General features: G+C 47.3%; 3 protein-coding genes across 7 annotated transcripts in view; 2 read left to right on the top strand and 1 right to left on the bottom strand.

The window, feature by feature from the left end:
• ASAP2 (ArfGAP with SH3 domain, ankyrin repeat and PH domain 2) overlaps positions 1 to 23542 on the bottom strand; it is a 162115-nt gene that overhangs the window by 62131 nt on the left and 76442 nt on the right. For all 5 annotated transcript variants that reach the window (XM_086325531.1, XM_086325535.1, XM_086325532.1 and 2 more), the window contains 4 exons: positions 12542 to 12616; positions 10638 to 10687; positions 6890 to 7019; positions 2400 to 2485 (listed from right to left, as the gene is read on the bottom strand). In XM_086325531.1, the coding sequence (XP_086181657.1) occupies positions 2400 to 2485; positions 6890 to 7019; positions 10638 to 10687; positions 12542 to 12616 (341 nt within the window). The remainder of the gene's footprint in view (positions 1 to 2399; positions 2486 to 6889; positions 7020 to 10637; positions 10688 to 12541; positions 12617 to 23542) is intronic.
• Positions 13923 to 16986, top strand: LOC147362690 (uncharacterized). The gene is made up of 2 exons (XM_086323382.1): positions 13923 to 13928; positions 15134 to 16986. Exons 1-2 carry the CDS (start codon positions 13923 to 13925, stop codon positions 15473 to 15475), a joined length of 348 nt encoding a protein of 115 aa, XP_086179508.1. The 3' UTR covers positions 15476 to 16986.
• Positions 15376 to 16986, top strand: LOC147362691 (E3 ubiquitin-protein ligase KCMF1). Its single transcript, XM_086325544.1, has one exon. The coding sequence runs from the start codon at positions 15477 to 15479 to the stop codon at positions 16620 to 16622; it is 1146 nt and encodes a 381-aa protein (XP_086181670.1). The 5' UTR covers positions 15376 to 15476; the 3' UTR covers positions 16623 to 16986.

The following is a 23542-nucleotide window of genomic DNA, read 5'->3' as shown; positions in this document are numbered from 1 at the left end:
AAGACTGAACAAGTAACTTGCATGATCATCACATAGCATTTTGAGTTTCTGTAAAAGAATTCATCCTACAAATTCTACAAACTGAGGGTCTTCCTATTTTCTGAACTCCACACCGGGAGCTCTTCTTTTAACCCAGGATGAACCACACGACACATCTCCCTTTGCTGCTGGGCCTCGACTTCGGAAACACAACATGGCCAGAGGCGTGTTAAGAATTCCAAAGCCCGGCTCCACCCAATTCAGTGCAATTCATCACCGCAAACCGGGCCAAGGAAACGCGACATGGCCAAAGGTGAAAACGTACATGTCACGGAGGACATCTCTGCAGAGGATATGCTGGGCGGGAGACACGACACATGAAAGGCGCCATCGCGGGCATGTGCAGGCAGCACCATGGTGACAAGAGGGAAGAGCCATGCGCAGGTGGGGCGGGCGGACGTTCTCACAGCGGCAGCTACACCTGAGCCGGGTCTCACAGGACCAGAGGCTGGGGGAAGGCACAGAAGGAACAGAACGGCGTTCCAGGCAAAGGGGACAGCAGGGCAAAGGGTATCAGTGCGGGGCACGGCCCATTAAGGGAAAGGCATGTGGACGCATGTAGGAACAACACTGTTGAGAGACTTCCACGCCACTCACACATCCCCAGGCCCAGGGAGCCCGGGCTCCAGCCCCCTCAGACACGACCCTGCACCTGAGTGGTCACACAGCCACCCCATTCCATCTGGTCCTTCTCGGCACCCAGAGCAACCCCGTGAAAGCAGAATTGGATCGGGAGACACCTCCCTGACGTTCCCAATCAACTCCACTCCACTCTCGTCCTGCAGCAGCCTCCTCAAGGTCACAGCCACTCCCGGAGACTGTCACACCCCTGCTGGCTGGCTAGCTGCTGTGCCCAGTCCCACCGTAAGTCCACACAGGTAGGAGCTCGGTTTCCTTCTTGCTGCATCACCTGGACCTTCTGTATCACTCTATGTCCTCCGGCACACAGCAGGAGCTCAACCAACACTTGCTGAACGAATCCTCTGCTTGAAACTTTGGGCGCCTCCCCATACGTGTGGGGCAGAATCTAATGCTGTGAACAAGACGCCAGGCTGTGCCCGCCTCCAGCTTTCCCACGCAGCTTCACTTCACTCACGAGGCTTCAGGTGGGCTGGCCTCCCTCCTGCCTCGAGACCCTGCCCCTGCCTGGAAGGTTCTTCCCCTGCTCCCCACCTGCCGGCCCCTCCGTGTCCTTCAGACCCCTGAATCCACATCCCTGAGGGAGACCTGCAGGTAACTCAAGAATCTGAACACCTCCTGTGGGCCAGGCGCTGTGCTCTGCCAGCTGAAAACCACAGCAAGGACGAAACAGAGAAGAAATCCCTGCCCTCCATCTCAATCTAAATTATAAATTAGGTCCTTCTGTTATATTCTCTCTCAGACTCTGGTACTTGAAAACACTTAGCGAAGCGTCCGATTATACGTGGGTTTGCCTGCGTCTCGCTCCAGCAGGCGCTGTGCCAGAGATGTACACCACCCTGTCTCCAGCATCTCAGGGGGCTCCTAAAACACAGCACACACCCAACAGCAGCAGCGAATGAGCCCACAGCCTGTTCACGTCAATGGTGAGATGCAGACTGAGGAACGGGAAAGATAATGAGGCCAAGAGACGAGGCCCGGGGTGTGGAGGGCTGACAGTCACCGCGAAGATGAGCACATAAGCAGGCCCCTGAACCTGAACGTTTCTCCCTCTCTCTCCAGACAGCCGCCTTTGCTTAGCACATCATCTGTTTTATAGATCAATAATACATGGAAGTATTCTCCTAATTTAAGACTCTGCATTAACACTATCTCACTTCTCTTTTAACAAAAAGAACATCCAAGAATCAAACTAATTTGGCACTTTACCAAAAAAAAATTATATTTGATAAAGTAATGTAGATTTTTAGATTTTTTTTTAGTTTTTGAGATATAATTCTCAAACTGTAAAATTCAACCTTTTAAAACATGCAATTCAGTGGGTTTTAGTATATTTATTATTCACAAAGTTGAGAAATCATCAGCCCTGTCTAATTACAGAATATTTTCATTACCCCCAAAAAAACCCTGTGCCCCCTGGGAGTCATTCCCCACTCCTCTCCTCCCCTCAAGCCCTGTCTCAGGGGGTCTGCCCATTCCCGATCTTTCAAGTGGACTCAGTCTGTGGTCTTCTGTTTCCGGCTTCTTTCACTTTGTGTGTTTTGAAGGTTCGTCTGTGTTGCAGCATGCCTCACTGTTTCACTCTTTTTACTTATTTACTAGTATTTTTTAAATACATGCATACTTTCCTCAGCATAATACTAAAGATCTCCGAGAAGCTGCTGTAAAGAGAGAAACATCTGAAATACCATGATAATGAAGGAAAAGAACCAAGAACTTACTTGCACTGAGCGTGAAAATACTTGATCAGATTCTGAAGTAAATCCACTCCCTTTTTAATCTTAATTTCATTGACCTTCAGCAGATACTGTTTAAAAAAAAAAACAAACAAACGGGAAATGTCAAAGAAACAGAATATGAGCTGAACATGAACTTCTGAGGGCAGGTCACCTCCCTACCTTCTCTGACATCCTGTATTACGGGTAGGGCTCATGATAGATGCTTAATGTTTTCTGAATGCCACAACTAAATGCTTCGTTTATTTTGGTGCCACATGAATTACCTGACCTTTGGGTAATCAAATACTTAGCTTTAAGTGCCAAGAACTCCCTGCAATAAAACAGCCTGTCTTTACCAGCTAGGGGAAACTTTTGCCCCAGTTGCATGGAAGAGTGAGGATGGTTAGAATGAAAGGGTTCCACCTTCTGGACTCAGCTGTCCACATCCCCTGTTCCAGGGCCCTTTCTTCAGGTAGGTCACCGTCTAAACACTAACTGCTGGTCTTCTGTAGTTAAGGCTTTGTCTCCACATCTCTGATATTGAAACACTTCCCCAACACTTTAAATAAACATTGTGATTCTTTGAATTTAAAAAAGCAAAGTTTAAATTCAAATAAATTAAAATCATTTTTAACTTGGAGAATTCATTAACAATCATAAAACAACAGGAAACCCCAGGGATATATAGAACTAGTATCAGGATGTACATTTGCTCTTTGCTAAGAGTTTATAGAACAAAAGATCCCATAAATTCCCTGTCCCCTTCACTATCGAAATAGGAGATATTTACAATCCTGAGAATAAGTCACCTCTAAGGCTGAAAGCCCCCTAGAGAGCTGCTGACCCCCACTGACCACTGGCGTCTCAGCTATAATCTGGGAAACTCGCCTTCAAGTGTCCTCCTGCCCGGCTGCTCTGAAACGGTAACTACATCATTGCCTTTACATCCTCATCTCCCTCCTTTCTGATACTTATTCACTGTTAACTAAATAAAGATGTCTGGCAATGTAGCAAAATGGTTAGATGGTTAATGAGATGTTTGGCCATGTGTCAATGTTAAAATCCATGTGCACTTTGACCTGGAAATTCTACTTTCGGGTATTTATTCTAAGAAGACAATCATAAAAATTTACAAAGATGAATGGAAAAGAAGGTCCATTGCAGACTTCCCTGTAAAAGTGAAAAATGGCAACAGGCCAAATGTTATGAATGGGGAACTACAGTGTGGTGCATCCATAGAAAGAAGGGCTGTTAGTAATCAAGCCAATAAAGCAGAGACTTCCTGATGGCAAAGATGTCTGTGGCACACTAGTGAGTGAAAATAATCAGAATACAAAGCAGCAGTAGAGAATGATCCTGGTTATACACACTGTCTTTAACGTATGCGTACCAGGGACATCTGGAAGATGTGCCACTAAATGTCAAGGTGGTTACCTTAATAAGTAAAATGTGTAGTGACTTTTAATTTCTTTTATGCATATACACATATATACATGGGCTTCCCAGGTGGTGCTAGTGGTTAAGAACCCGCCTGCCAATGCAGGAGACATAAGAGACACAGCTTCAATCCCTGGGTCAGGAAGATCCCCTGGAGGAGGGCATGGCAATCCACTCCAGTATCCTTGCCTGGAGAATCCTCATGGACAGAGGAGCCTAATGGGCTACAGTCCGTAGGGTTGCAAAAAGTCGGACACAACTGAGCAACTAAGTATGCATGCATGCACACATATACACACACACATATACACTGACCAATGTTTTAAAGCACATATTTTTACAATCATAAGAAAAGCAAGAACAGATCTCTCATACATTCTCTATTCATCTGTATTACCGATCTGGCATACTGAATGTCTTTATAAAATTCATTTTGAAGAGAAAATCCCACAGGTTTAGAATATAAACACCTGAAAGTCACTTCTCTACATTAGATCCGAGGCAACTAAAATGGTAAACACCTGAATAACGTCGAGCATTTACAAAGCTCTAGGGCTTCAGTTTGAGGAAGCGGTTGAACGATTTTAAAGCCACTGTAACTCCAGCAGTCTTCACTGAGGGGCCAGGTTCTCGGGGACTGCTTTTCAGACACGCTCTCTTTCCAGCCCAGGTCTGGCTGGTCACCGTCTGCAGCTTCATCAGATGAGTCTTGCTCTGCAAACTCCGACCTCACAGCCCACTGGCCCACCTCCACTTTTGTGTCTGCACACAGGGCTGGGCCCTGCCCCAGCCAGCTCTGAAGAGCGGGGACCCTGTGACGCTCAGCACAGCCTGGGGACCCGCCCAAAAGACGACTCATGTGTGTGACTTAGTGGTGTCGAGTAGATAGAGCCCCTCCAATAAAATAACCCTTCTGACAGTCCTCACAGCCCATTCACCCAGACAAGGACAAGCCCCAGTGCTGGGTGCACACTGCAGAAAGCACACCCTCACCATGAGGAAATGCCAGTAACACCCAGGCTGAGTCTCTCGTCCCTAAACGTACTTGAATAAGCAGTCCTGCCGAGTTCAGGTCGACGGCTTTCCTCCTCACTAGCCAAAGAGAGAGCACAACCTGAATTCACACACAGGCCCCTCCAAATCCACTCTCCGTGAAACACTCTACTTCATTTTATCCCCCTTCAATAAAAGCAACGCCCTGTGTCTGCATGACGTGCAGCAGTTTTGCTTCCTCATCCCTGTCTCCTGTCGTCCGGGCTGATTTCTCCAACACTGTGCGAAATGGGCTAGACAGGTGTTAGTCTAAGTGATGCCTGCTGTGATAAAACAGCATGTGGATAAAAACATCCACTCTCCTGTCTACAGGAACACTTTGAGCCTAGTTACACCTTTCTAAATATTCATGTAGCAAAGGATTCACGTATTCAAAGTAGCAAAGGAGAGACAGAGGAACAAAACAGACCTAAGACATAAAAAAAAAAAGTAAAAGAACAGACTTTTTTGATGTTACTATCGCAACCACATACACAGTAACATCAAGTGTGAATGATTAAAGAATCCCATCAAAAGGCAGAGATTGTCAGACTGGATAAAAAAATCATGACCCAAATATAGGTTGCCCACAGGAAACACACTTCAGAGCCAAAGATATGAGTAAGTTGAAAGTAAAAGGCTGGAAAAAGAAATCCCATGCAAACAGAAACCAGAAGAGAGTCGGTGTGGCTGTACTAATATCAGACAAACGTCTCTCGTCCCAGGGACGGATTCTCCTCTGTGGACCACTTGGTGTGCTCTGGGAATAGAAAGTCATTTAAATACACTCCTAAGATACACGTATGGAAAGGCTAGGTGCTTGCTGTAATTAACAAACATCCTAAAATCACAAAGTGCCTTTTGATGAGCTTTGCTGTGGACAGCTTACAGGGAAAGGAGAGCTGGCTGAACCGAGCCTCGGTGCCTGTCACAAACGTCACCCCTGCACGGGCACACTCAGCACGTACGTCCGTACTGCTGTGGGGGAACACAAACGCCACCAAGCACGGATACTCCACTGCCGCTGCCTGGAGGCACGAGCCCTCGAGCGAGGGGAACTGTTTTCAGGAGCTGTTTCGACCAACAGACCTCCAAGCAAGGCATGAAAAACAGGCTGGAAGCAAAGGCTTGCATGGCTGGTCTTGGGGACTTTCCATCCCTGAGCCTCCAGCAAAGAAAAGTTCTGAGTGTTGGTCCTGCCATTTTCCCCTCCCGGAGGTGAGGACTCAGGCTGCAGGTGGAGCGGGACAGAGGACTTCAGGCCTTGGGAGCATCCTTACCCCGAGCAGGTGGAGCCCAGGGTTGGGGTGGGGGGCGGACACTTGCAAAGGCAGGGGCTTCTGGAAACAGACCCTCACTCTCACAGAGGGGACCACGGCTGTTGGGGGAGGGGGTCTCACCACCCGGTACCTCCTTAAAAGCACCTAAGGGGGTATTCTGGCTTCCCTGGTGGCTCAGATGGTAAAGCATCTGCCTGCAATGCAGGAGACCCAGGTTCGATCCCCAGGTCAGGAAGATCCCCTGGAGAAGGAAACAGCAACCCACTCCAGTAATCTTGCCTGGAAAATTCCATGGACGGAGGAGCCTGGTAGGCTACAATCCTTGGGGTCACAAAGAGTCGGACACAACTGAGCAACTTCACTTTAAGGGGGTATTCTAGCTGACTTAAAGCAGAGAAGAGGTGTTTCCAGGAGGATCTGTGTGAGGCAGAAAGAACCTTCTTCCAAGTTCTATTTGTAAGTCATGTCCAACTCTTTTGTGATCCCATGGACTGTAGCCCACCAGGCTCCTCTGTCCACAGGATTTCCCAGGCGAGGATACTAGACTGCGTTGCCATTTCCTCCTCCATCTTTCAAATGAGTCTTTCCCTACCTTTAATAAATCTTGATGTCAGATTAATCTAATCCCACACTCCAGGAGCCTAAGGCTGCCTGAGAGGCAGAAAGTGGACAACAGCATCCACGGCACCTCGGCGCTGCCCCGAGGCCTCTTGTGAGCCCTGCCTGCCCACCTCGCACGCCTACCTCGCACATCTGCAGCTGGAAGTAGCGCCGCTCCTTCTCCATCTCCTCCGCGATCTCAGCCCCACTGATCTCCGTGCGGATCATCCCATGGAGCTTGGCGTGTTCCTTCTTCTCCTTTTCTATCTTGGTTCTAACATGTGGAAAAGCGAGAGAATCAGTCAAGACACCTCTAGACTGGGGAGTCCCCTCTGCGATCCTGACGCCCACCCTGGACACAAATGCTCCCTGAGATGTCTCAGCACAGGACGGACTTGAACTCACTGGGAAGAAAAGATGCGAATTGTCCCCAAAAATATCCGTCTTGGCCCTTTCTGTTGAGTACTGAACTCAGCAAATGCTTCCAAAGCAACTGCACTAGGACAGTGCTCAAGGTCACAGAGGACTTCTCTGGTGGCTCAGATGGTAAAGAATCTGCCTGCCATGCAAGAGACCTGGGTTCAGTCCCTGGGTTGGGAAGATGCCCTGGAGAAGGAAATTGACAACCAACTCCAGTATTTCTGTCTGGAGAATTCCATGGAGAAAGGAGCCTGGGGGGACTATAGTCCATGGGATTGCGAAGAGTTGGATACAACTGAGCTCTAACACTTTCACAGTCACAGAAGGAAACAGATGACCTTTCCCGTTTTTAAGCTTTATTCCCCTCTGTCTTTATTTCCTGCTCGACTGTGCTCCTGAGTCCAGCGTGCAGTAAAGGATACCAGCTGACCCCTCTCTGGAGTGTGTCCTAAGACGGGGGACCTGGATAACTACAAGTCACATCAGTTAGGAAGGGCTTGAAATACTAATTAGACTTTTATTCGGGAGAAAAAGGAAACTAAACAAAAGCCACAGAAAGCACTCAGAAGTGTCAAGGTTACCACCAAGAGAAGGGCAGAGACTCTTTGCACAGCACCCAAGGCGGACACCAACACCACACAAGCAGCACTCCTCAGAAAGTGTTCAACATGAAATGGGTTCCTCTGGGTCCAGAGTCCCCATCGTTTGGGGAGGGGGTATTGAAGAAGAGGCAAGAGACAGAGCTTCTAATTCTTGTTTTTTATTTGAAGCACAGCACTAGGCACGCAGTAGACAGTCACTGACTTGAACAGGTGAGCAGCAGGTGACCACCTGGTAGAGATGTTGCTGCAGTGACTCACGCCCCAGGAGGGAGTGTGACTGGAGGCCCCTGAGGTCACAGGACAATTACGCAGCCCCGAGGCGCCCCTGACGCCACCGCTACTGCAAAGGGCCTGAGATCCAGGACAGACGTCGGTCACTCTCAAAATGGTCAGGTATGGAACTGCAGGCCAGGAATTTTAAAGATGTCTTAAAGCTATTTGTTACACATCACAGGGCCTCTCAGAATAATCTAATCTCACGTGTAAGTGGGTAGAGTGAGTTTTAAAATTTATCCCAGGATTGTTGTTATTTTTCAGTTGCTAGGTCTTCACGACCCCATGGACTGTGGCACACCAGGCTTCCCTGTCCTCCACCATCTCCTGGAGTTTGCTCAAACTCATGATGATGTCAGTGAGGTTATCCAGTCTTCTTGTCCTCTGTGGTCCCCTTCTCCTCCTGCCCTCAGTCCTTCCCAGCATCAAGGTCTTTTCAATGAGTCAGCTCTTTGCATCAGGTGGCCAAAGGATTGGAGCGTCAACGTCAGTCCTTCCAATGAATATTCAGGGTTGAATATTTAAGATTGACTGGTTTGATCTCCTTGGAGTCCAAGGGACTCTCAAGAGCCTTCTCCAGCACCACAATTACTCTGAGTTTTAAAGGGTGGTGCTCATTTGTCCTCTAATTCTGGGATTTGTGAGTCCTCACCATATCTATGTGTGTCTTGATTTTATAGAATTTGATCTCATTCTTCTTTCAAACCATTTCCAGCAATCCTCCTCAGAGACCCCCTCACATTCCGGGTTCAGAAATGCACAGAAGCATTTTCTCTAAGGGCCGTGAGTCTGGCAGCGACAGCAGCTGAATGGAAGTGGGCAAACCCACGTCCTGCCCTTGGCTCAACTGTCTCTTGTGACTGACCAGAGCAAATCCTGAGGCCTGGTGTCCCATCTATAAAGCAGGAATTTGGATCCCCTTCTTATTTACTGAACTGAATTGGCACATGGATGCAGGACGCTAACAGCCCAAGCATAGTGAGTTTGGAGCCTCTCTGGGTTGAGCCAACCTTCAAAGTATTCTGGTTTAATAATCTGTGTTAATATGTGAATGTGCGCCATTAGAAAAACTCCAGAATCTGGAGTATAGAACTTTAGATTTCTAGGACAGGATGAGCACCAACGATTTGGTATTGCTTGGTGTGAGCTTTGTGATCCTCCACCTCTGAACAGATGCCTGGGGCTGGTAAAAGCAAACAAACCTAATTACCTACATGTAGCTCCATCTGATTGCCAGGAGAAATACCAACAACCTAAGATAGACTGATGATACCACCTTTATAGCTGAAAATGAAGAGGCACTAAGGAGTCTCTTTATGAGGATGAAAAAGGAGAGTGAAAAAGCTGGCCTGAAATTCAACATTCAAGAAACTAAGATCATGGCATCCAGTCCCATCACTTCATGGACTAGAAGGGGAAAGGGTGGAAGCAGTGACAGATTTTATTTTCTTAAGCTCCAAAATCACTGCTGACAGTGACTGCAAGTCATGATATTACAAGACATTTGCTCCTTGGAAGGAAAACTATGACAAACCTAGATGGCGTATTAAAAAGCAGAGACATCATTTTGCTGACAAAGGTCCGTATAGTCAAAGCTATGGTTTTTCTGATAGTCATGTATGGATGTGAGAGTTGGACCATAAGGAAGGCTGAGCACTGAAGAATCAATGCTTTCAAACTGTAGGGCTGGAGAAAATTCTTGAGAATCCCTTGGACTGCAAGGAGATCAAACCAGTCAATCCTAAAGGAAATCAACCCTGAATGTTCACTGGAAGGACTGATGCTGAAGCTCCAACACTTTGGCCACCTGTTTGGCAAAGATTGATTCATTGGAAAAGACCCTGATGTTGGGAAAGATTAATTTAGGCAAAAGGAGAATGGAGCAGCAGAGGATGAGATGACTAGATGGTATCACCAACTCAATGGATGTGAATCTGAGCAAATTCCAGGAGATAGTGAACGACTGGGGAGCCTGGTGTGCTGCAGTCCATGGGGTCACCAAGAGTTGGACCTGACTTAGCGACTGACCAACAACCGAGATATCTGAAAAGGCTTTCTTCTGAACACTTCCCACCTTCCCAGATGGCTTCATATAAAAGTTACTATTTCCACTGAGAAAACTCTATTACCCAATGCACAGCCATTACAAAGTAAACATGAGGCATTAAAACATGTTTTCTACTTCTCAGGTATTTAAAATAACTGAAACTATTATCACCACCATTGCTCACCCAGTTCTAGCTAGCTAGATCCTTTCCACTCCAGGAATCGAGAAACTGTGATCAGAAATGTTACAACAGCTGCCTAAAGTCAACCAGCGGCAGTCAATTAACATTCCTGAAAACAACAATCAGGCAGTCATAGGACAGACAGAAGAGGAGGGACAAGAAAAAGCCTGTCTGAAGAGGTTAACATCAGGAAGGCAGACACCTGGCATGGAAGGAAATATCTAGAATCACAGCAGAACAGGGCAACACAGTTCTGGGTGAATTCTTTCCTGGATTAAGGTTCATTCAGACAATACCTTTAAGCAATAAAAGAGCCATCTTAAAGCCTCAAGTCACCCATGCTTATTTTTTTAAAACGAAAACACTCACATTTTTGTTTCATAGTCCTTCCAAGCTTTATCAAAAGGCTTCTTCAAATCCTGTAAACAGAGAGGCATAAATTAAACTGAACTAATCATGAACTTCTGGGCAAGATAAACTTAACGTCTCCCAAGACTAGCCCTGAAAGGAGTATTAATTTCTGTAATAAATGACATATGTGATCCCATGAAAAATAAAGAGCCTAAGCTCTAAGTACAGGCTTTTTAATTAGACTAGTGGTGGCATTTCTTTCCTAAGAAATCTTTATTATAGAATATACAAAATGCACAAAGAAGAGGGAATTGTGTAATGTGCCAGTCGGCTAGTTACAATGAGTTATCAACTCAGCATGTCTTGTTTCACCTAGACTGTGCCCTCTGCCCTAGAATCATTCTGAAATTAAACCCAGACAGACATAACATTTAATCTGCAAATATTTATCCCTCTGAAATAAAAGGACTCTGGCTTTTTTTTTTTTTATTAATACAGGAATCTCAACACACGTACCCCTGACGTGGGCCCCAAAACAAGAATATAAAAGCCATTTACTGTCCCCTGTGACCTGATGGTTTAGGCGTTCAGTTGTGTTGGACTCTTGTGACCCCATGGACTGTGTAGCCCGCCAGGCTCCTCTGTCCATGGGATTCTCCAGGCAAGAATACTGGAGTGGGTCGCCATTTCCTTCTCCAGAGGGATCTTCCCAACCCAGGAATCGAACCTGGGTCTCCTGCATTGCAGGCGGATTCTCTACCATGTGAGCTACGAGGGGATCGATTCTGATTCACATTCTCTGATGAAACCTGACTTAAAAATGTACTGAGCCACCAAAAATTCCATCAAGTTGTTCCCACCTATGTATGCTCCCTTTAACAGGGCTCTTTTGGAAGAGAAAACCCTTTTGTTGCGGGGATTTCTAATTCTTTCTGGCTCTTCTCCAGCCTTCTGACAAGGCCCAAGCTCCACAGCCTGGCACCTAGAGCCTGCAGGAAGGGGGCCAGTCCACCCCATCAGCTTCACCTCTACTCCGGCCAGCTCAGGCCACCGGGCAGGACTGCATCTGGCTGCTGCAGACAGGCCGGACTTGCAGGCCCCGGGGCACGACTTGCCCTGTGCACTCCACCCTCTCGTTTTACTGCCTACCTCTCCTGACAGGTTCTTCGGGGCCCCAGGGGATGATGAGTAACGTTCCTCAGTGTCTTCACTCCTAACGGCTCACCCGGCCAGACTCCCTGCCCCGACAGCTCTCCGTGCATGGTCTGCCTCTGCAGAGACCCCAGGTCGGCCAGGTTGGCCTTGCGGAGGCTGCTGGGGATCAGAGAGCTCGGCCTCCTAAGGACTGGGACATGGTCGTCTCCCTTTTGTATCACACACCTGTCTGTGCCAGAGATATGCACGAGTGACTTTCTGCTCAGCACCTGGCCCCACACAGCACGTGCTCAGGACACAGACCACGACTTGAGAGTTTGTGGGAGGCTGATGAGGCCTCAACAATGGGTGCCCTTTGCAGGATAGAAAAATAAAGGTGGCTCAGGCCTTGCTGGTGCTGATCTCCCAGTGGGGAGACCACGTCCCTGCAAGGGGCCTGTTACAGGGACCAGTCAGGGCCAGACTAGCTGGAAAACCGGACTGCACACAGGCTTCCCTGCTCCGCCAGCCGAGCCCATAGCTGTTCATAGTTTTCTGTCGCTTTCCCTCCCACATCTCAAGCACCAGCGGGACAAGTGAGAAAGCCACGGGTCACCACTGTTAGGGGTGAATGGTGGTGCCAAGGCGGCCAGTCAAGGGAGCCTGAGGTGGCACGGAGCTGTCCCGCCATTTCAGGAAGGCCTGAGGGGTATCTGCCCGGACGGGCCAGCAAGACCACGATGCTGTCCTTGGACCGCCAGCCCCAGACAGGCCTCCGCAGGTCGTACCCCTTTCACTCCTTTCAGGTCCCCCTTCAGCAAACTGTCCAGAGGGAAGGAGATTATGTTGTTCATGTTCTGAATCTAAAAGACAAAAAAAAAAACAACAGAAAAATATTCTTATTTCCTTTTTAATCTAAAGCAAGGACAGTAAGGAGGTTAAGAGAACACGTGGTAATAAACTTTCCCTAAAACCCCATCATCCTTAACATTCTCTGTAATGATGTCATCTCATGAATGAAAACCTAACAGTGAAACGTCTATAGCTGTTTATATTTCACAAAATATTAACCTATTACTGGGCTATGAAGTCTGTGGAAAGATAACCATTACAATGAAGGAAAAAATCAACGACAGAAGCACTTTAAAGATCCAGGAACGGGAACCCACCAACACTTCCTCCTCTCACAGCTCCATCCATGGCCTGGGGCTGTGGCTCTGGTCAGTTCTGGGGGTCCACAGCACCCCCAGTCTCCACAGCACGGCCCCCAACAAAGGAAACTAAAAGAGAACGTGTGTGAAAGAGTGAGAGGGAACAGTACCGAGGGGGGTGGGGGGCGGCTGGAGAAAGCAGGTAAGCGAGAAAAGGAGGGACAAGCGGTCTCGAGGTCCCCTGTTCTTCCCCCTGAAGCAAGAAGGCAAGAAATGGTGGCTTAGCAAGTTGTCACTATGGATTAAATCAAGGAGAACCAAAGCCTCCTGAAACACTTGGGGCCTGACCCCGCCGGCCACTCAGCTGTGAGCCAACTTGAAGACACCAAGCTTCAGTGAGCAAGAAAGCTCAAGGCACAGAGTCCCTGGGTTCTCAACCTGATGAGAGTCCCGCCCCAGGGAAAAGAAAGCTGAGGCTCTCCGTCCTCACCTTCCCCCGCACGTGCTCCCCAAGTCAGCACAGCTGCCACGCGGCCCGCTGTGGCACGTGCCTGTGTCACTTCAGAGACCTGCACCGAAACTATGGGACCGTCAACGGAGAGAGAAGCCTTGTGTAAGACCCTTCCTTCTTACAACCCGACAAAGGAAAATTTCACTTTTAGTAGAATTACCTTGGGCTGGAAGGCCAACCACCACCACAACTTTTACAGCCATGTGGGATCTGACTTCCATGCACTATTCAGCACACGAACTTTCAAAATGGAGGAAGAAATTTGCCTGAAAACTACTACTAGCAAGGTGTGTAACCATGCCTGCACCAGCCATCTCCCCTGCTAGATAAATGGTCAAGTCATGACTGTAATCTCTGAAATGCCTTCTGGGGTAATTGCTGTCTGAGGCTTCCACAGCTCGACTAGGCACGCACCAGCAGAGGCACAACGCCCTCAGCAATGACTTGCCAGGATCAGCCTGGAGAGTTCGGATTTAAATACTGAAAACCTGAGTCTAAGGTGAGGCCATGCAGGTGACTCACGCCTGGGTTTCCCCACACGTGTCCCACGTCTCCACCCGCCAGCTCAGCACTCAGCCTGCCTCCTGGGGCTCTGGCCTCTCCAGCTGCTACCCGTCCACATGCTCCCTCTGCCTTCTCACTTCCCTGCCCCTTTTCTGGACTTGAGGCATCACTTCCCCCTCCCACCCCAACCCCTTCCTCGCAGCTGTCTGGTTTCTCTGATGTGTCCCTGATAAAAACCAAACCTATTTCTGCATCTCAACCCTCATAGTCCAACCTCATTTGCCACATTTCATTCCCATGTCTAGCTGAACAGACATCTTTCTCATTTCCTGCTCCCCGGAGTCTAAGTTCATGGATGACATGCTCCGTCCTGAGCTCACGGTCTTCCCTGTGCCCCTGATGCCCAAAACCTGCCCATCCATGAGGATGACTCAGCTGCCATCATTTTCATTAACATCCCAACTGCTCAGCAAGAAGCAATGCCCACCCCCACACTGATCCTCCAATATATTCTTTTTTAAAAAAAAATTATTATTTTTGGCTATGTCAGGATTTAGTTGTGGCACTTGGATCTAGTTGCCCTGTGGCATGTGGGATCTTAGTTCCCAGACCAGGGATTGAACCACGGTCCCCTGCATTGGAAGGCAGATTCTTAACCACTGGACCACCCAGGAAATACCCAGAATTTTCATTTTTAAAAACATCTTAAGGGACTTAACAGGTTCCACCCTGCATTCGTCTTATCAAGCTCACGCATGCCACAAATTCTAAGGGGAGGCTTCAAGCTTTTCTGTTCTCCATTGCACTCATCTACTTCTGCTTCACTGATTACACTAAAGCCTTTGACTTTAGCGTAGGAAAAACAAATTGTGGAAAATTCTTAAAGAGATGGGAATACCAAACCACCTTACCTGCCGCCTGAGAAACCTGTATGCAGGTCAAGGACACAATGGACTGGTTCAAAATTGGGAAAGGAGTACGTCAAGGCTGTATATTGTGGCCCTGCTTATTTAACTTATATGCAGAGTACATCAAGCAAAATGTCGGGCTGGTTGAAGCACAAGCTGGAATCAAGATTGCCGGGAGAAATATCAATAACCTCAGATATGCAGATGACACCACCCTTACAGCAGAAAGCAAAGAGGAACTAAAGAGCCTCTTGATAAAGGTGAAAGAGGTGAGTGAAAAAGCTGGCTTAAAACTCAACATTCAAGGAGCGGGGTTTGCGGAGCGCGGCGCCGCAGCCGGGAGCCGGCGGGCCCGAGAGTGACCGAGTCACGGCGGGCGCCGGCGGAGCCGCGGCGTCGGACCCGCCTCCTGGAGGAGCTCAGCCCCGGCCAGGCCCGGCCCCATTCCCGCCCCGCGCCGCCTCCCCGCCGCCGCCGCCGCCGCCGCCGCCGCCGCCGCCGCCGCGGGAGCGCTCCCCTGCCCACCCTGCCCCCGCGGCCGAGCCCGGGAGTCGAGTGGGAGTCGGCCGGCGCCGGCAGCGCCGGGACCCCACAGGGGACACTGCAGTCGGAGCCCGGGAGGGGCCGCGCCGCCACCGTCTGAACTAGGATGTCCCGACATGAAGGTGTCAGCTGTGATGCATGTTTAAAAGGAAATTTTCGAGGTCGCAGATACAAGTGTTTAATTTGCTACGATTACGATCTTTGTGCATCTTGTTATGAGAGTGGTGCAACAACAACAAGGCATACAACTGACCACCCAATGCAGTGCATATTAACAAGGGTAGATTTTGATTTATACTATGGTGGGGAAGCTTTCTCCGTAGAGCAGCCACAGTCTTTTACTTGTCCCTATTGTGGAAAAATGGGCTATACGGAGACATCTCTTCAAGAACATGTTACTTCTGAACACGCAGAAACATCAACAGAAGTGATTTGTCCAATATGTGCAGCGTTACCTGGAGGCGATCCTAATCATGTCACGGATGACTTTGCAGCTCATCTTACACTTGAACACAGAGCCCCTAGAGATTTAGATGAGTCGAGCGGTGTCCGACATGTACGTAGAATGTTTCACCCTGGCCAGGGGTTAGGAGGTCCTCGTGCGCGCAGATCAAACATGCACTTTACTAGCAGTTCTACTGGTGGACTTTCTTCTTCTCAGAGTTCATATTCTCCAAGCAATAGGGAAGCCATGGATCCTATAGCTGAGCTTTTATCTCAGTTATCGGGAGTGAGACGTTCTGCAGGAGGACAGCTGAACTCCTCTGGCCCTTCCGCTTCTCAGTTGCAACAATTGCAGATGCAGCTGCAGATCGAACGGCAGCATGCCCAGGCGGCACGGCAACAACTGGAGACCGCACGCAACGCAACCCGGCGCACTAACACAAGCAGTGTTACCACTACAATCACGCAATCCACAGCAACAACCAACACAGCTAACACAGAAAGCAGTCAGCAAACGATCCAGAACTCCCAGTTTCTTTTAACAAGGTTGAATGATCCTAAAATGTCTGAAACAGAGCGCCAGTCCATGGAAAGTGAGCGCGCAGACCGCAGCCTCTTTGTCCAAGAGCTCCTTCTGTCCACTTTAGTGCGCAAAGAGAGCTCGTCCTCAGACGAGGATGAACGGGGGGAAATGGCAGATTTTGGTGCTATGGGCTGTGTAGATATTATGCCTTTAGATGTTGCTTTAGAAAACCTAAATTTAAAAGAGAGTAATAAAGGAAATGAGCCTCCACCACCTCCTCTTTGATGACATCCCAATTCGCAGACAATGTCCTCTGTGCTGTATTTGCCAATGAAAGTGGACAACAACTATCTTGGGTTTGTTTGGTGATTGTAATTTCAGGTCTGTCACTCTTGTTACATTGTGTACATTCAAAAAGGAAGAGAGAAAATATATATGATAATCATTTCCACTTAACTAATTTTTACTTCTAGCAGGTAAATGTAGGTAGCAGTGCAGGGGTGATCTCTGCTTCCTGCACCCTGACATGCAGAAGGCTCTCGTAATACTCCACATTCAAACTGAAGAGGAAAATGGAAATCTCTAATGAAGCTGCTGTGTGTATTTATGAATATTAATGAATAAAAACTGCTTGGATGGTTTACCTTAACTACTGCATGAGGTTTTTTGCAGCGTGCATGAGTTTTAGTGACCTCGTTATTTAAGAAATTTAAATACAAGGAGTAAAACTTAAAACAAACATAAAAGCCCAAAGCTTTCCCAAACATTATTCAATGGTTACGAGGCAAAGAGAGTTCCTTGACAAAGTAGCTTTTGAATAATGTCTGCCTGAATCACCTTTCTTTGTGTGCCTCCTACGCACAAGCCAGCTCTGCAGTGGACCTGGGGTCGTAGCCGGTGTCGCTCCGCCCTGTGTGGCTGTCCCGTCGCCCTGTCAGTCATCTTCCGTGTGGAGCTCAGCCTGTCTAACTCATCCATAGAAGATACACCAGTACAGCTGCTGTGGGAATCTGCTGCAGGCGTCTGTGTGTCCTGAAAACAAGTCTTGTTCTCTTTGTTGAAAAAGTTCTTTTTGTGGTTGTTGAAAATTTTTTTCAGTTGTTAAATATGTTCTATTCAGGTGTAGATGAATTTCATTTATTCACTGTTCAACAAAGTTAACCTGGATTATGTTGTCTTTGTTTTTGAAAATCTCACCTTCTCAATCATATGTTGCGTTATTTATGTATTTGCTTCATAGTTTTGCTGAGACAGATCAGTATCAGGGGAGCTTTGAGGATTTGCCTTCCCAGACTTTGTCAATATATTACAACCAAATTCTTAATGCTAACTTTAGCACCTTTTTATTTATTGGGTTTTTTTTTCAAGCATAAAAAGTAAAGCCTTTTAATTGAATCATGCCACCTATATGCCTATATTATTAATCCTATGTGTTAAAAAAAAAATGTACAGCTTTCTTGGGTTTGTTTTGGGGTTTGAAGGGGCTGGGATATTTTTTATTTTCTGTTCCAGTTTTTGTGCATAGACTTTCACAATAGCTCCAAGGCAGGGACAGTGGGTTTGGGGGTCGGGGGGGCAGTTTTTGGAATGTAAATTTAGGACTTTTAAAAAAGGTGCGCACAGCTTCTGATAAATTTATAACTAGACTTAACCTAATCATGTCTTGTTCCAGTGCTCTCTCTCCTCCAAGCCCTTCCCTCTGTCTCCCCTCTCTCCTCCCATCTGTGTTTCTCTGTTTCTTCAAGAAGCATACAGACTCGAGCACCCTCCGGTGTTCTCCTGAGAACTGTGAAGTCCATGCTCATTCAGATGTAACCAAAAAAGATGTCACCCCACATTTCTTTAAAAAACAAAACAAAAAACTGTGGCTTCTCCTCCTCTGAAACTTCAGCCTCCAACCATGTCCAGATACCCTAGCTTTGTTTTCTTTAGTCTCTGTGATGGAAAATGTTTTCAAGGAAAATTTTACACAGGCTTCTGGTTACACTAGAAGTCCAGTCCAGTAGGATTTTTTTTTTTTTTCAATCGGTTGTTAAGAGGTTTCCAAAACCAGTTTTCAAGCTGTGGTCTTTTCACACACATCTTCTGCACATACGTCACACATTTCAATAAAGCATTTTCAAGACTGTTGGCCACTTGGATTTCTTTGGTGTTGGTGAACTAGCCTAAACATTATTCAGAGATTATATATCTCTAACCTATTTTTTTTGTTTTTGTTTTTTTGTTCTTTTCATGCTTGACTTTGAAGGTCCTGATTTTGTATGAATGCATTACTTTGGATGTGAGAAATAGAAATTGTCAATTATGTGCTTTCCCTTTTCTGCACAAATTCTGGGAAAATGTAAGATCCTTCCTTTTTTTAAACATGGTTTGAGGGAACAGCTGTAAGTCCAGTCAGGGCAGTTTAATTTAACTTAGATGATCAATTTGACACTTCAGAAGACCTAAAGGTTCATAAAATTCCATCTCATACAGAATACTGTATATTATTTTTTACCAGATATTTTACAAATACCTCACCTCATCCTGTATGTAATCAATAATAATGTATTAGGGTAGAAAGACACAGATTATCAATATAAAAAATAAATTTAAGCCCTTCAAAAAAAAAAACTCAACATTCAAAAAACTAAGATCCTGGCACCTGGTCTCATCACTTCATTGCAAATAGATGGGTAAATAATGAAAACAGTGACGGACTTAATTTTCTTGGACTCCAAAATCACTGCAGATGGTGACTGCAGCCATGAAATTAAAAGATGCTTGCTCTTTTGAAGAAAAGCTATGACAAACCTAGACAGCATATTAAAAAGCAGAGTCATCACTTTGCCGACAAAGGTCCATCTAGTCAAGGCTATGGTTTTCCCAGTAGTCATGTATGGATGTGAGAGTTGGACCATAAAGAAGGCTGAACACTAAAGAATTGATGCTTTTGAACTGTGGTGTTGGAGAAGAGTTTTGAGAGTCCCTTGAACTGCAAGGAGAGTCAACCAGTCAATCCTAAAGGAAATCAACCCTGAATATTCATTGGAAGGACTGTTACTGAAGCTCCAATACTTTGGCCAGCTGATGTGAAGAGCTGACTGACTCATTGGAAAAGGCCCTGATGCTGGGAAAGACTGAAGGCAGGAGGAGACAACAGAGGATTACATGGTTGGATGGCATCACTGCCTCAATGGACATGAGTTTGAACAAGCTCTGGGAGATGAAGGACATGGAAGCCTGGCGTGCTGCGGTCCATGGGGTGACAAAGAGTCGGACGCGACTGAGTGAGTGAACTGAACAACAATAAGAGACAGAATCTAGAGATACATTAATAGCTTTAAACATCACATTATGAATGTGGGAATTTGTTAACTCATTCACCATGTATTTATTGAGCACCTATTTTACAGACAGCAGAAAGCTGGCTACAAATGAACAAATCAATGTTTGCCATTTCAGAGGAAGAATAAATATGTTGTTGTTGTTCAGTCGTTAAGCCGTGTCCAACTCTTTGCGACCCCATGGACTGCAGCACACCAGGCTTGCCTGTCCATCATCAACTCCCGGAGCCTACTCAAACTCACGTCCATCAAGTCAGTGATGCCATCCAACCATCTCATCCTCTGCTGCTCTCTTCCTCCTGCCTTCAATCTTTCCCAGCATCAGGGTCTTTTCCAATGAGTCAGCTCCTCAAATCAGGTGCCCAAAGGATTGGAGTTTCAGCTTCAGCATCAGTCCTTCCAATGAACATTCAGGGTTGATTTTTTTTAGGGTTGACTGGTTTGATCTCCTTGCAGTCAAAGGGACTCTCAAGAGTCTTCATAAATATGTAGACACCAAGAATTAAACGAAAGTGTAAGACACACGACATGCAACATGCTGGACTCTGTACAGATACTAGTGGTTCTGAGCAGTCAGGTGGGCTGACTTGGGCTTGGAAAAAACGTGACTGTTCCAGTTCCTAAGCCTCAACTCTGTCCCTTTGTCCACTGGACTGCAGAGTCCTGGCTGGAGTTGGACAGGTCAGTCCTGAGTGCTGCCTGGACGAGGCCAGTGTAAGACCAGGAGCAGCAGGAATGGCCTGAGGAGGGGACATCAGAGCCGCTTAGGGCAGGAGGCTGAACTAAAGATACTGGAACAAACAGATACACGGTGGGTTGGGGGAAAAAAAGAATAAGGTGCCTGCTGATTAAAACTTGTGTTTCTAGGAAGAACTCTGGTGTGTTTCTACGAGGTGCATTACGTGTGAGTGCATGCATGAACGAGAGAAAAACAAGGTTCTGCAGAGCAGGGAAGAAGAACAGTACCCAGAATTTGTTTACTTGTCTATTTTAGGACTGTTACCAGGAGTTCCCTGGCAGTCCAGTGGTTAGGACTCCGCGCTACCACTGCAGAGGGCCTGGGTTCAACCCCTGGTCAGGGAACTAAAATCTCACAAGCTGTGTGGTGTGGCCAAAAAAAAAAAAAAAGACTTTATTATTATTTATTATTTTTTTAATTGAAATAAGAAGTCGGGTAGTGAGGACAGGTATTAGGTGAGAAGAGGTAAACTTGGCTTCAGCATCCAAGAATTAAACATTAGAGTAAAAAGCTAAGAACATGCAAACACAGGGCCCACTTTCACGCTGGACACTGGGGACAAGGTGGGCGTGACACGCAACAGCCATCACAGCCGTGACGACAGTGATGGAGGCGGCACACGGGGCACTCAGGGAGCAATGGGAGATGGAGCAGGTGAGAGGGCTTGGGCGACAAAGACGCATTAGACAGAAGCTCGGTCCTCATGACTCACCGTTTAGTAAGGAAGATGAAGCATGTATGTGCCACACGGAAACCCTATGAGCCATAAATAGAACACCACGGAATTGCTCAGAAGAGAGAATCGCTTTCAGTTTGAACACCAGGGAAATCTTTTGCTGACGGGGGATTACATGGGACGGACCTTCAAAGACGGGGAGGACTCTGCTGTGGGAGCGGGTGGAGGGCATCCCGGCACAGGACCCGAGCAGAAGGGAAGCACCTCAGCCAGGTGGGAGGAGGGGGCAGCGGAAGGTAAGAGCTAGAAAGAGCAGTCCGGAGAGGATCCCACCAAGGGGGTTCCAGCCCTCCTTCCAGCCACTTCTCTTTCTGGGGTTACTTAAGTGATCTAAAATAAGAAGCTATTACTTCTCTAATTAGAACATAATTAGCAAAAATTACTACAAAAGAGATGGAAAGTAGATCAGTAGTTGCCTGGGGCTGGGGGTGGAAATGGGGATTAACTATGAGGGGACGGGAAGGACCTTACAGTGGGGGGGCGGGGGTGAGGAAATGTCCCCAAATTGATTCGAGGTCGCGGCTGCACACTTGGTAAAGCTACTAGAAATCTCTGACTTGTAGAAATGGGATGGGTGAATTTTATGATATACAATACAGCTCATAAAGCTGCTTTTCCTTTTTTAAAGAAGAAACTGTTATGAACATATGCAGAGCTGCAACAAGCAAAGCACCCCACCCGCACTCCCGGCCCCAGCCTCTGCCTGCCCTTTGCATCTACCTGCTCTCATACGCAACCTGAACAACACACAATGACTCAGCGTGAGCATCCAGGAAATGACTGGTCCAGGTCTCCGCCTGAGCCCTGAACCGTGTGCGGAGCCCAGGTGTCCTGTCTGGGACAGGAAGGACCAGCTCCGGGCCTCCCTCGGACAGCCTGTACCAGAGCTGTCCCGCAGTCTCAGGTCCACAGCTGAACAAACCATCCCCATTCCGGCCACGAGAGGTGAAAACCACAGCCAAGGGCTCACCGCACATACGTCGTGCTCAATGGCTCCAGCCTCAATTTACCAGCAACGCAACCGTTATGATCTATGGGAAGAATTAAAACTACCCCTGGGCGACCCAACGCGAATATTTTCCTTAGCACCGAGCAAGCACTGGGCTTTCTCTTATCCTCTGACTTTTCTGACTTAGTTTTAACAAGTAAAACGGCTTTTCTGAAACACCAAGCTCGATCTGAGTACAAATTATGACTCTTAATCGCTGCAAGTACGGATCCAACACCGAGAGCACACAGGCAATCTTTAACAGTCCTCCCCTTCTCTGTCTTCCCTTTTCCTGGGTTCACTTGGATATGTCTTGACAAGAAGAATTGATAAGTGATCAAATGTCTGTAATCTCAGAAGGAGAAGAATGAGTCAGTCATGGAGAGACAGGCAGACAGGCTATCAGAGACCAAGGGCGGCCTCGGTAATGTCACAGCTGATCAGCAGAGACAGATAAGGAGATGGGGGCAGTGGGGGAATACAGCCAGACAGCAGCCATCTTTCCACATGGCTTCTTCCTAATTATTATGTTTTGGTCTCAAAATTCCTCGACCCTAGCTTTGCCACTTTCATACTCTAAAATCCGCTCCCGCCCCAACACTTCCCCTGACACAGGGGCAAGGTCTCAGCTGCTCCTTCAGCTCATCACTGGTCACCAGCAGCTGCTGAGCCAGGCAAAGCTCCGCCCGTGGTCCCAGCCTGACCCCCAGGACCCCGCAAGCATTCCCCTTCCCAACTCGGGCAGCGAGTACACCTACACTGCCCTGGAGATCCGTCCAGAAGCCTGAAGCTAGAAAGTATTCTCACATCTCAGCACACTATTCTCAGAAGCAGCAAAGAGAAGACCCTTGGACTGCAAGGAGATCCAACCAGTCCATCTTAAAGGAGATCAATCTTGAATACCCCCTGGAAGGACTGATGCTGAAGCTGAAACTCCAATACTTTGGCCACCTGATGCAAAGAACTGACTCACTGGAAAAGAACCTGATGCTGGGCAAGACTGAGGGCAGGAGGAGAAAGGGATGACAGAGGATGAGATGGTTGGATGGCATCATCAACTCTATGGCCATGAGTCTGAGCAAGCTCCAGGAGATGGTGAAGGACAGGTAACCCTGGTGTGCTGCAGGTCATGGGGTTGCAAAGAGTCCAAATGACTTAGCAGCTGAACAACAAACAACAAGAAGACTCAGGACAAAAGCTGCTGGGCAGAATCTTCTTGGCTTTTGAGTCTAGAAAAGAATAGGTCTTTTAAGGGCTCTCCTCAAAAACCCTTCATAGTGGCCAACTCTTCACGGACGATCAGTGTTTCCTTAAAAGGTCATATATAAAACATGGCTAAAGTGCCTTACCTGAAATGCAGCTGTGTCACGTAAGCTTATTTTAATATGCCTAATCTATGAAAGCAGAGACTGAAAT

This window comes from Bos grunniens, chromosome 11 (genome assembly GCF_055505025.1).
Source record: "Bos grunniens cultivar Pamir isolate PY7600 chromosome 11, Bosgru_T2T1.0, whole genome shotgun sequence".
NCBI classification, from domain to species: Eukaryota; Metazoa; Chordata; class Mammalia; order Artiodactyla; family Bovidae; genus Bos; species Bos grunniens.
This window is presented reverse-complemented; position numbering and strand designations above follow the sequence as displayed.

Excerpts from the sequence above, each read along its gene's own strand:
- LOC147362691 (XM_086325544.1), top strand. The coding sequence starts at position 15,477 with ATGTCCCGACATGAAGGTGTCAGCTGTGATGCATGTTTAAAAGGAAAT.